This window comes from Anoplophora glabripennis, unplaced genomic scaffold (genome assembly GCF_000390285.2).
Source record: "Anoplophora glabripennis isolate ALB-LARVAE unplaced genomic scaffold, Agla_2.0 scaffold1068, whole genome shotgun sequence".
NCBI classification, from domain to species: Eukaryota; Metazoa; Arthropoda; class Insecta; order Coleoptera; family Cerambycidae; genus Anoplophora; species Anoplophora glabripennis.
Window position 1 is genome coordinate 67,066 of NW_019421672.1, and position 12,649 is coordinate 79,714.

Below are 12,649 nucleotides of genomic sequence, written 5' to 3' on the forward strand. Positions count from 1 at the left end.
CGGGAATTCTCGCTTCGAGAAGTCTCGACCAGAAACCCTAAGTACAATATAGAAAATGATTATCCACCATCTTATAAACGATTAAAGTAGCCTGCAATGGCTTTAAGTGGCTTTTTACCGCGTGACCCCACGCCGTGGAGGCATATAGGTTATCTGCGGTTGAAGTACCACCTTGATAAGCGTCCGCTTATTCCTTAAACTGAGGGTGTCTCCACCTTTGAGTAAAACCCCATTCACAATCAATTCGCGGGCGAAGTCTGACTTGGCCACGCGTGCTTACCTTTCGCATTTCAATGTAGCCGTTCAGAATAAAATCTCGAGCCGGCAAACAAGTTGAAGTGCGCGTGAAACCTCGCAAGCTGCAAACCGTGCCGACTTCCGTAACGGTTACGGGATATGCGCAATATTATTGTTTTAATAAAATGTCAACATAATTTTAATTTGATGGAATTTTGAAATTAGTTTAACCATTATGTTGCTTAACCACGATGGAAGAATGAGAAACTTATTATCCCCTCTTTTACAGGTAACAATGCTGTTGTTGTTACTTAAAAAGACAGCTATTATAGCAATTCGAGCAAAAAAACTCCATTAAAAGACTTCTGGGTCTTGGGGGAGTAAGACCAATTCTAACGGCCCGGAGAAATCATGAATTTTATGAAAATTTTCTTCGTGAAGCTCGTTTCAGTGAGCCCAACATTTTTTTTCAATTTTATAATCTGTCAGATTTATCATAGTGGTCTGTAATTGGAGATACACTGTAATAAAAATTCGTCGCTAAACTCGGGAGCAGCTTGGAATTGGCTCACTTTAATTATTATTATGGATTATTATTGTACATTTTAATTTAAAATTTTGAAAACAAACAAAATATAAATGTAACCTAAAGTATACAGCTAAAACAGCTGATTTAAGTTGAAGTCAACGCGCATGTACCAAGTGTCGCCTGAATTTTATTCTGAATGGTCAAATCCGTGCAGACGTTTCCACGTGAGACGCTGGTCCATCGTCACGCCCAGGTATCGTGTTTGTCGATTCCAGGAGATGGGTTCCTGGGATAGTGTCAGTCTGTCGAGATTTTGAGGGTTTTTTCGTTTGGTAAAAAGGATAGCCGAACTTTTGTTGGGATTAATTTTGACTTTCCACCTGTTTCACCAGTTTCAAGTTGGTATAAGGAGTGTTGGAGGAGGGAGGCGGAATATCTAGGATCTACGGATTGGGATGTGATTGTCAGGTCGTCGGCGTATAAGTATATGTTGGTGTTGGGGGGATCTGGGATGTCGGAGTTGTAAATGGTGTATAGGTGTGGGGACAGGACGGTGCCCTGGGGGACACCGGCCTCCATGGGACGGGTGGTGGAAAGGGAATCTTGGATTTGGATGCGGAATTTTCGGTGGTGTAGGTAGGATTTTATGAGTTTGGTAAAGGATATGGGATATTGGTTGGTGAGCATTTTCATCAGTAGGCCTTCATGCCAAACCGTATCGAAGGCCTTTGCAACGTCCAGGAAGACAGTACCAGTGTACTGTCCCCTGTTGAAGGCCGCCGTGATGTGCTCGGTAAGGAGAAAGATTTGGAGTTCAGTAGAATGATTGAGTCGAAAGGCGAACTGCTCGTCTGGAATGACTTGCAGTTCTTGGGAGTGGGTTCTTAGACGGGGTATGATAATTTTTTCTACCACTTTGCTCATAGCCGGGAGCAGGCTAATGGGCCGGTAGTTGGATGGGATGGTGTGATCTTTGTTGGGTTTTGGGATAAGGATTATGTTTGCTGTTTTCCAGCGGGTAGGGAAGTGTTATTAGTCTGAGTGTCGCGTTTGTTATGTTTAGTAGGGTCATGAGGCCCTTGTGTGGTAGTCGTTTAAGTGTCGTATTATGTATATTGTCGGGTCCGGGGGCTTTTCTGTTTTTAAGTCTGTGTATTATCAGTCTTAGTTCGTCAGGAGTTGCGGGGGGGATTATGTCATTGTCTGGCTCTCTGTCGACGCGTCGGGCCGCGCGCTCAGCCACTATCTCGAATTCCTCGTCTTCGTCGGGCAGCTGAGGCAGTCTATACTGCAGTTCCAGGCTGCCGGCGAAAGCCTCGTGTAAACCACCCCCGCACTACCGTGGATTGGGGGAATTTTTCAGCGAGCGGTCTGTCGCAGGGCCCTCTGCGTTTTCCAGAGGCTGTTGTCTTGTGGATCCAGCGACTCCAGGTGCCTTGCCCAGTTGTCCTGTCCTTCACCCGTCTGTTAAGTACGTTTAAGGCATGTCTGTGTAGGGGGGAGGGGGGCGGTTGCGGGTGGCAAGCCTAAGTTTTTCAAGTCATCGGGGAGGGTACCCCGGGGGTTTGTTAGTCGGCGAACAGTGGTCTCCGTCGTAGTCTGAGTCAGGGCTAATCGAAAGTTCACTTTGAAAATTTTCGGTCTATCCCAAATCATATGCGAAACATGTTGACGCTAGGTAAATGAATGACTGTCGCGGATTGGGGCATTTCTTCCATATTTCTTCGTTGCCAGTTGAGTGGTTCAGTAGAATGTGTTTAAAATGAGTAGTCGCCGCCTAAAGAGGTCCATTGTTTGGGATTTTTTTGAAAAAAAAAATTATATAGAAAACATAATTTGGTATTATTTTCATTCATATGAATTTTTATCCCCGCTAAATAAAGCTCCCATCTGACCCCCCCGCGATGCCACTCATAAAATTCCTGCATACATTTTTTCTTGTATGTCGGTGCGGTGATATTCGATTTTCTCATCTATCCTCTCGGCCGTCGGCCGTCTTATCTCGAGATGTTGTAGCTCGTTAGAACGTTGGAACAATCGAAACATCTGCGCACTCGGTCGAGTAGCGCAGGTGTTAGTAACGCTGTGGCCACTGTCAATACTGTCATTCGTATCCGAATAATCGAATGATTCTAGAGGACCACTCGAGATACCTCGAGAGATTTTCATAATCGATATAATCGATAATTTTCATTCGAGTAGTCCCATCACTAGTTTTTAATGTCAATCTCAAGGGATAGGATTGCCGCCTCCAGATCATGGGTGATTTCGAGGTTAGAACAGATAAATTACTTATAACTATAACTTATTTTAAACAGCTAAACTTTACTTTGTTATTATTCTGTGATCAAGATATTAGAAAGCAAAGTATATACAAACCACGCAGACTTAAACGTTCGTTATAAGAAGTAAGAAAATACAATTCTAATAAAGCTACAATTATTTAAAAAGTAAGTTTGGATTATTTTTATTTTTACTAAGAATTTCCCTTGTATATAATTTTGTTTTAATTTTAAAAAATTTTTGCAATTGAGACGGCTTTCATACTATTACGCGAACGCCACTTTTTTAGCGTGTTCAATGATTTATCAAGTAGCGACCTTGACTATGTCGATTTGACCAATTATCGTTGAGAACGCCACAAAAATGGCGTTTTCGCGTATACTGTGGAAACTGTCTGATGCTGAGATCCAAAGAGGGTAAAATCGGGTATTTTCAACTTCTCACTTGTAGAAAATTACATTTTGCCTGTGGCAACACTGCCGAAATGTCAAACCGCAGCAAACTATAGTTAACCAGGTTAGCGGTTTTCTCGCCAAAAAACCCTTATTATTAGGTATTGATTTTAATTTTTAGGTGACATAATTTTGACATTCTAATCTAACTCTAACACAATTACCAATAACAGTAACATATTTTACAGGTTTTGTATTTAATTTATCTAATCTATATGATTAAACACATGCTTTATTAAAAAGTATGTCATCTGCAACAGTAAGTAGACATACAAAAATTAGGACAATAAACTTATTCAGAAATTTTAGATGCCGCTTTTGGATGATGACACTATAGCTTTTGGTGAAGATTTAGATACAGGCAGAAGTAAAGATTCTTTAACGTAAGTTATTTCAATTTTTAATTATTAAAACTATACCATGTAAAAATAACAGAATATTAAATTATTCAACACTATGTCTTATTCTTTGTCAATAATTTTTAAAATGAGTAGGTGAGAAATGTATTTGTCAAAGCTTTGAACGGTCTGGAATATTCTCATTAGTTTTAACAGATACGCTACCAGATCAGTAAAAATAAGGTTTAATGTCAACAAATTTTGACATTTATAAGCCATCAAAATCTAGGATGTATCGCTGTTGACATACTCTGGTGTACTTAATATATATTTTAGTACTATTATTTATTACTTTTATTACACTATTAAACAGTGCCTCTTTTTGTGGCATGTTGTCTTGGATCTAACGGTGACAACTGTACTACCCCCTAATCGTGAACAGCCTTAGTTCCCCTAAATTCCTAAAACTCTAGACAATGTCAAGAATTAGGTTCCATCAAAATTTAAATCTACTAGAATGTATGCTGGCCTTTATTCGTCACCCTCTCTCAAAACAAAGAACTTTTATTTATCTTGAAAACATGCATTTTCCTATTTATATTTGACATCAATTTTCTTGAGAGGCTAATAGGCATATCCAACATTTTAACAAAATTTGGGTTTACTGTCTACGTGTACATCGTTTCACTTTTCATGGAGTCGCCCTTATATCTGTCTTACTTTTAGATTTTAAAGTTTATTGAAAATATTCATACAAAAAATGCATGGTAAAAGAGAAAGCAAAATAATTCTCTTCATTTCAATTAACCAACTTAATTTCCTATGCATTTTTAAACCCTTTTATTATTTCTTTCATATTTCTTGCCTAGCAATTTCGCCACATCTGTCTAATTTAATTTCCTCTCATACAAAGCCCGCCCTTATAAATTTTCGTAATAGTGCTCCAGAAATCGAAATAATTATTTAGTAATTTAATGTTGTAATTTTGTCTAGGAGCAGATGGGTTCTTACACTAATCTTTCTTTAATGACTAAAAAATTTGTTTATATCAGAATAATCACTTATTATATCATGTTGCGTGTAATTATTTCATACTAAAATGTCAAAACGTTTTAATTTAAAATAATCGAGATATATGAAAAGTAAAACACAATGTAAATTTGTCCTTATTCTTAACTATCTTAAATTTCAAATATCTGCATTGTATACTAACCAGCGTTGCCAGACGTCCCGATTTTTAACCCAAAATTAAATGTTCTGCGGGGAACAGGCTCTGTCCCGCTTTTCCTGCTCTTGTTTTGTTTTTTTTTTTTTTGTAGGCATCAATTATTTTTTTATTAAGTAGATATTCAAAGAGTTTCAAAATCCCGCGTTGCCTGAAAAAAAATCTGGCAACACTGATACTAACATAGTTTAATAGTCGTATCTAACACCAAACCAACATGTTAGATATGCGGATAGGAGACAGAATGGCAGAATCGAAGACAGCACGCAATGTTCTTAAACAACAATGCAAAGTAATAAACTGTCAATCAAATTAAAATTGTTTCTGTTTTGAGAGTATTGATAGAGGGGACTATACTCAAGATATATGCCTGTACGCATAGTCAATCGCCAGCGACTCACCAGAGATTCGTCGTTCGCTGGTCGAGATTTTCAATGCAGTCATTCGCCAGCTAAGTCAAGCATGCGCATTAGTGAAACTTCTGGCGAAGCGCCGGAGATTGCCAGTAGCATCTCCAACATTTCTCCAGAAAACAAGTAACCTATTTTCATTGTGTTTTTGAGATTGTTCCAATAATGGATTGTGATTTTAACATGTATAATGCAAACAGAGATATTTCTGATTTAGATATAGTCACAACTATACAGGGTGATTCACAAACGGTGACCAAAAATGAAACCTAGTATTCTTTGGTGAATTTTAAGGGGAGTTCAAAGATCGTATAAAGTTTTTATTTAAGACTTGGATAAAAAGATACAGGGTGTTAAACTTAAAAAAATATTTTAAATTTTTTTAAATAATTTAAAAACTAGTAACTGAAATAATTTAAAATTGGGCACATGTATTTATGTAAACATTGTCCAAAATCTGAGGCTTTTTCCGAAAATTTAGATGCTCCAGTGCCGGAGATATAGGGTATCGGTGGCATATTTTTCTAAATTAAATAGTACGCCACTGCTTTACGGTCATCAATCATGATATTTTCGAATTCATCTTTCAATTTTCTACTAATTACTATTATGTTTATTGAAAAAGTCTGATTTTCGAATAAAATTCGGTTTAAAATTACATAGTAGATTGCAATAACAACTTTGAAATTCTGAGCAGTTCGAAAAAAGAATAAATATTGCTTTTCATCATATTCAAGTAACAATAAATTTCGAACAAATTACATTTTCATTACTAAAAAGATGTCGTGCCTGTGTTCGTCGAAATGGAGTACTTTTGAGCATTTACTCAAATAAAATCATTAAAATCATGACTAATGTTATTAATTTCTTTATTCGATTAAATAATCGAATGATTAGTGTTGATTTACTCGAAAATCAGGCTTTTTTCCTCAGGCCTCAGATTTTGGATAATATTTACATAAATACATGTGCCCAATTTCAAATTATTTTAGTTACTAGTTTTTATATTATTTAAAAAACTTTAAAATATTTTTTTAAGTTTAACACCCTGTATCTTTTTAACAAAGCGTCCTAGATAAAACCTTTATACGAAAGACTTCCCTTAAAACACCTTTAGATAATTATGCTTTGACAATAATTTATGTGATACAAACAACTATATACCAGAGATGCTCAAGTAATACATTTCAAAGCACCATGCCATGCTCAGGTTAGAACAGTACGTATTCGGTGTAAAATAGCATTGCGCATGCTTAAGCGCCTGTAGTTGAGACTATCACTCATCTGGCGATTCGCCAGAACGGAGATCGCCGGGCAAATGTCTATGCAATAGAAATTACGTGCCGTTCTTTCGCCAGAGATTCATCAGGTATAACTTTGGCGAATCGCTGGCGATCGACTGTGCACACGGGTGATAGTTTCTCAGGCATGAATTAGCCTAGCCACCCTTGCACATTCTAGATTTAAATTTCAATGAACTGCACCCCCTTGCACTTGAGATATTTGAAAAGTGGATTTTTATTTTTTAATTAAATTGAAGTAATTTGTAATAGTACAAACCTTACACCAATCTCACCAATGTGTTGTTATACAGGATTTTTTAAAAAAAAATGAAGTACAAATTTAATATTGCTGCCATTATGCAATATTCCTTCCAGTTGTTTGTTAATGTTGAAATATTTGTTTAAGAAATTTTAAATTTAAAAAATAATTTTAAAACAGTTCTGGTAACTTAAATATTTTTAATAAAAATACGAAAATGAGAATAGATATTCTGAATTATCACTGAAAATGGGAAATCTATAAATTCCCTACTTAAGCTTTATGAACCATTTTAGGCACCCATATGTAACATGTTTTCATCTAGTATTTAGAGGAGCTTCTATCATTGTGTACATGCTATGTGGCTGGTTTAGTGACAGTTTTATTGCCAGTTTTGTAACTGTTGTATTATTCTTGTCGATGGATTTCTGGACAGTAAAAAATATTACTGGAAGATTAATGGTAGGACTGCGATGGTGGAATTATGTAGATGATGATGGAAAATCGCATTGGGTCTTTGAATCTAGAAAGGTCTTTTTTATTTCTTTTTATTTTTATATATAATATTCGTAGTTAGTTATATGTGGCCCTTTTCAGGGCTCTTCACAGAATAGAATAAATGAGAGGGAAGCCCGCATATTTTGGACTGCACTAATATTAACTCCACTTATTTGGGCCATATTTTTTATAGTTGCACTTTTTGGATTAAAATTAAAGTGGTTGGTAAGTACTTACGCATAGAAATAAATAATAGAAAATAATATTTTCTTTAATTTAAATATATTTGCAATATCCATATTTTTGTCCTTTGAAATATAATTAGGAATTAATTTCAATTAATAAAAAAATCAATAGTGGGATTCTGGGATTTCCAATTTTACGTTTATATACCAGTTCAAAAAATTTTTACCTTCAGTTAATTAAATCACTAGTCTGAATTTCATTCAACCAATTTCACCTGGCTGGTGAGATGAGCAAACGTGAGAAAGCGTGAACTACATATAAAAAGTTAGAATATCGAGTAGTGATAACTAAAGTACAATCAGGAGAAAGCGAAAAAGGATAACTCCGATATATTTATTACTTTAAATGCATTTAATCACATTTATTTATATGCTTATTTATTAATTATTTTAATATTTATTCTCTGCTTTGTGCATCTAAAATTTTGGTCGTTCATGCATTCGGACATATGACATGACATAATGACATCCCTCAAAACAAAAAAAATAAACAGTATGTTCTACTTAAAAATATCTTTTTAAATTGATGTTCAATTGTTTTTCTAATCACAAATTCTAATTCCGATGTCTTACAGATGTCTGCATTGTTGCTTCTTAATAATCTTAATATCAATGTAAATAGAAGTATTTCGTTGTGTATTTCTTATTCAACAATTCAGGGAAATGCTTGCTCTCTGTAGTTTCCCCTAGATTTTTTGTAGAAATATACTAATCTTTTTCCCTTTACATGATCAAATACTCAGAAAATCTTACTTTTTAATAGCCTATGTTATTATGAAGTTTTTGAATCGTTTTTATATTTATTTTTTATTTTTTTTTCAGTTACTAGTAACTATTGCTCTCATTCTTAATGGATCAAACTTATATGGTTACATAAAGTGTAAAGTAGGAGGTTCTGAAAACTTAAGTACCGTCACTTCTAATTTCTTCAGGAAACAGGTACTACAGAATGCTGTTTCCCTAGTGGCACGACAAGCTTCTAATACACCAGCTAATCCATTAAGTCAGCCTACTAATACAGTTTAAAGTTTTACAATACCAGATGTAAATGTTTAATTACTTTTAGTAACATTGTGATATTCATTATTAGAATAAATGTTTTAAGTTATTTTTAGAAGTATTTTTATTTTGCGACATATTCGTGTTCTATCAATGAATAATAGTGACAATGTTCTACCATGGGTAATATAAGCTACGCTAGCAAATTTGTATTTTCTGTCTTCCAAACATTGAATAACGAATATTCCTCGTCGTAAGTTTCTTTAGTTTTTGGCGGAAGTAATCCCAAAGATGCAGTTTTCACTTCTAGTCGAATGTTTTCTGGCAGACTCCCATCATATTCTACATACACTCCAAAATGAAAATCAGAAAAAAAGGATATTGATTAGATTCACTGACAACATTAAAAATGTCGCAGTTATATTTTAATGTTTAAAGATGATGCCACTTCAAGAAGTAGGTTTTTTGACCATTTTCTCTTTCTATGTTTCAGTGAGAGGCATGTCATTTCAAATCTGCCTTTTGAGCTCTTAATTCAACTCGGTAATTAACATTTTACATTTTGAAATGGTCCTTCCTTTAATCAGCCTACAATAATTACATTTATTTGAGAAACTTTAAAAGATAGTTACTGTTCGTATTTTTCTGATTTTCGTTTTGAAGTGCGTGTAGAACGTAATGGGAGTCTTTGCCAGAAAATATTCCACTGGAAGCCAAAGGTGCATCTTTGGGATTACTTCCACCAAAATCGAAACAAACTTACAAGGAACATTTGTTACTCGAAGCTTGGAAGACAGAAATTGCAGTACAAGTAAACTTGGAAAAGTTATCGTGACATATATTTTTTACAAAGGGTATGTTATTTAATGGCAAGTCTTCAACTATGTAGGTGCAATATTCAGTGTTCTACATTAAATGTCTACATAAATACAGCTATTAGCAAATATCACACTATTATAAAATAGAAGCAGGTTGGATACGTGGCCAAATAATCGTCAGTTTTAAGAGAAGAAATCAACAAATATCTTGTAGACACACCAGATGATAGCTTTTTCTTGAAAGGTACATTGTTTACTTATTTTAAGTTGTTTTACTATATTATTGTCTTATGTCTAAATGGTTGCAGAAAAAACTGATATTCTACTGGTTCATTTCCCATTGATGAAAAACAACTGTTTCTCAACTACCCACTAAGAAAATACACTGTTCAACCCATAAGCCTTAACACTTTTAGGAAAAAATTTACAAATTCAATAGAATTTCTATTATCCGGCACTTCATTACACTGGCACGTCCAGTAATTCGGCGTAATTTTTTCCGCGTTCGTTTTCTATACTTGAAGAATGCAGTTTATGAAGTTATAGTTTCGTTGAAATATTATTTTACAGAAACAAAAACATTACAATGTACATACAAATGTAACATGTATGTATGTATGTAGCAATCTCTTTGTTAATAAACAATTAAAAGTAACATTTTTTAATTTAATACTGTTTACATTATACATATTCCATTAATTCGAATTTTTCAGTACTTTTAGGTTTTTAAACGTGTCGGATTAATGAGATTTTACTGTATTGGACAGATTCCTGAAATTTCAGAAGCATATACCGGTCAATCATTTCACAGATCAGCAGCTACTTTTTTATCAGATTGTGGTTGTCACTATTTTAAAGCATTTTGGAGTTGGAAAAATGACAAAGTAGCTGAAAGATATGTTGAACATTCTCTTCAACAGAAAATTGAGATTGGGAAGAAAACTTTGAATAACAACAATGCTGATGCTGGTTCTACTACTGTTTGTTTTACATTACTGCTGACACTACTACTACTGCTTGCCCTACAATCACAGTACGAAATATTAATAGAAGGATGCATCACAAAAATATGTCCCTTGTATTAGTTTTAGTAATAGAATCCAATTTCACAATGCAACTTACTTATACAAAAATTCTCACATTTCTAAAGGTTAAATTTTGAATTATGAATATCTAAGTCAAATTTTCTACAGAGTGGTCCATTCTAAACTACATCCTGATCAAGATAGTTTCAGGATCATCAAGAAATAAGGGTACCTTTTTTCATAAAACTTAAAAAGAACATATTCTTATAACACAAAAAGCAGTATAACACTATATCGTCATATAGTTCAATCTATAAAAATAAAATTTTATATTGTAGTTATACTTACAGAGTTATTTATATGTAGTTTTACTCCATGAAACTCCGAGAGCAGATAATACAACGAAAAATAATGGTACTTTATCATATAAACTTTTCTACTAAACTAAAAACTAAAAAATTTTCATTTACTGTAAATATCACCTGAAATAATAGAGGTATTTGAACTAAATTTGGTATATGTTATATTGGGTCAAGTTTGCATAAAATATTGCAATATCAAGACTGTTAACGCAAATCAGTGGCAGAGATATGGGAAACTTATTTGACTATTTTATAAAAAAAAGTAGTACGGTCCTGTCCAAAATAAAAAGCATGCCAATGGTAACAAAAACTACCTCTTACATGTTGTCGATATCTGTCTGTTTTACGGCAAATTGGATTTCTCTTTTTCCTTTCAAATTTGCCAGATACTGTGCATGTGCGTTATGTACTTTTTAAATTTCTGTTAGAAATATTTTGGCTAGTTTCAACTAATTTAAATAAAAAATTAAGTAGCTTCCTTCGAATCAATATTATTATTATTTGATTATTACAAGAACTTCAAGAGAATCATTAACTTCCATGTTTTTTAGATTTCCCAAACATTTTTTTCCGACAGTAAAATTTTTTGTGTGAATAACACCGTTTTAGTAAATAAAATTGAAAGCAAAAATAAATGTGGAAAACAATTTACAAAAGCTGAAATACACGAAAATTTAATTAAAAGGTTAATAACAAAATTACATAATTCAATGCAAAAATTAGATTAACTAACTAATAAATGATTATTGCTGCTACTAACATTATTGAGTACATTTCATAATGGGTGTTCAAAATGGGTACAATTAGCTACGTAGGGTGTTACAATATTTAATTATATCGCTGGAGCTGAACCCTGTCTTTTAATTATGCTTAATATGGAGAAGTCTATGGGGATAAGATCTGGTGCTCTCGCTGCCCATGGAATAGGGCCCTCTTTGCCAATCCATCTGTTAGGGTAGTTGACGTTTAACCAGTTTTCCCTGCCAGAATGAACAGAAGCCCCATTTAATTGCAACCACATATTCCTCCTTAAGGCTAAAGATCCAGCATCAAATAAAAATTTTGCACATGAAATTGATGGAAATTAATGATTTCCTTAAAGTTCTTGTAATAATCAAATAATATTATTGATTCGAAAGATGCTACTTTATTTTTTTATGTAAATTAAAAGTCCAATTTGCCATAAAACGGAGACATATATCGACAAAATGTAAGAGGTATTTTTTGTTCCCATTCGCACGCCTCTTCAGAAAATATAATTATTTTTTGCACAGGACCGTATTATTTTTTTTAGAAAATAGTTAAATGAGTTTTCCATATCTCTGCCACTGATTACAAAAGTCTTAATATTATAGTATTTCGTGGAAATTTGACTCAATATAACATACACCAATTTTAGATGCCATTATTATTCGTTGTACTATCTGCTCCCGAAGTCTCTTAAAACTGCGACACCCTGTATATAATTAAAAACAATTATCGCTTACTCAATGACAAATTTTTTCATGAGGAAAAAATAAATTTATAAGAACTGGATTAAAACCTTTGGCAAAAAAATGATTACTTACGATTAAAAAGGAAGGGATAAAAATAATAGGTGGGGTCCTTATCACATAGATAACAAAATTTTTATTTTTTTTTCCAACTACATTAAAATAAATTAATACAAGTACAAATTATTTAAAA

The 12,649-nt window shown here is 33.7% G+C and overlaps 1 protein-coding gene across 3 annotated transcripts; it reads left to right on the forward strand.

The window, feature by feature from the left end:
* The first annotated feature begins 3,584 nt into the window (after positions 1–3,584).
* LOC108913869 (uncharacterized Golgi apparatus membrane protein-like protein CG5021) lies at positions 3,585–8,869 on the forward strand. Of its 3 annotated transcripts, XM_018719512.1 has the most exons (6): positions 3,585–3,602; positions 3,690–3,760; positions 3,811–3,884; positions 7,313–7,547; positions 7,590–7,739; positions 8,582–8,869. In XM_018719512.1, exons 2-6 carry the CDS (start codon positions 3,746–3,748, stop codon positions 8,783–8,785), a joined length of 678 nt encoding a protein of 225 aa, XP_018575028.1. In that variant the 5' UTR covers positions 3,585–3,602; positions 3,690–3,745; the 3' UTR covers positions 8,786–8,869. The 3 variants fall into 3 exon arrangements, with proteins under 3 accessions (XP_018575028.1, XP_018575029.1, XP_018575030.1); XM_018719513.1 differs by lacking the exon at positions 3,585–3,602 and having other exon boundaries at positions 3,621–3,760; positions 7,614–7,739; XM_018719514.2 differs by lacking the exon at positions 3,585–3,602 and having other exon boundaries at positions 3,623–3,760; positions 7,626–7,739.
* Positions 8,870–12,649: the final 3,780 nt, after the last annotated feature.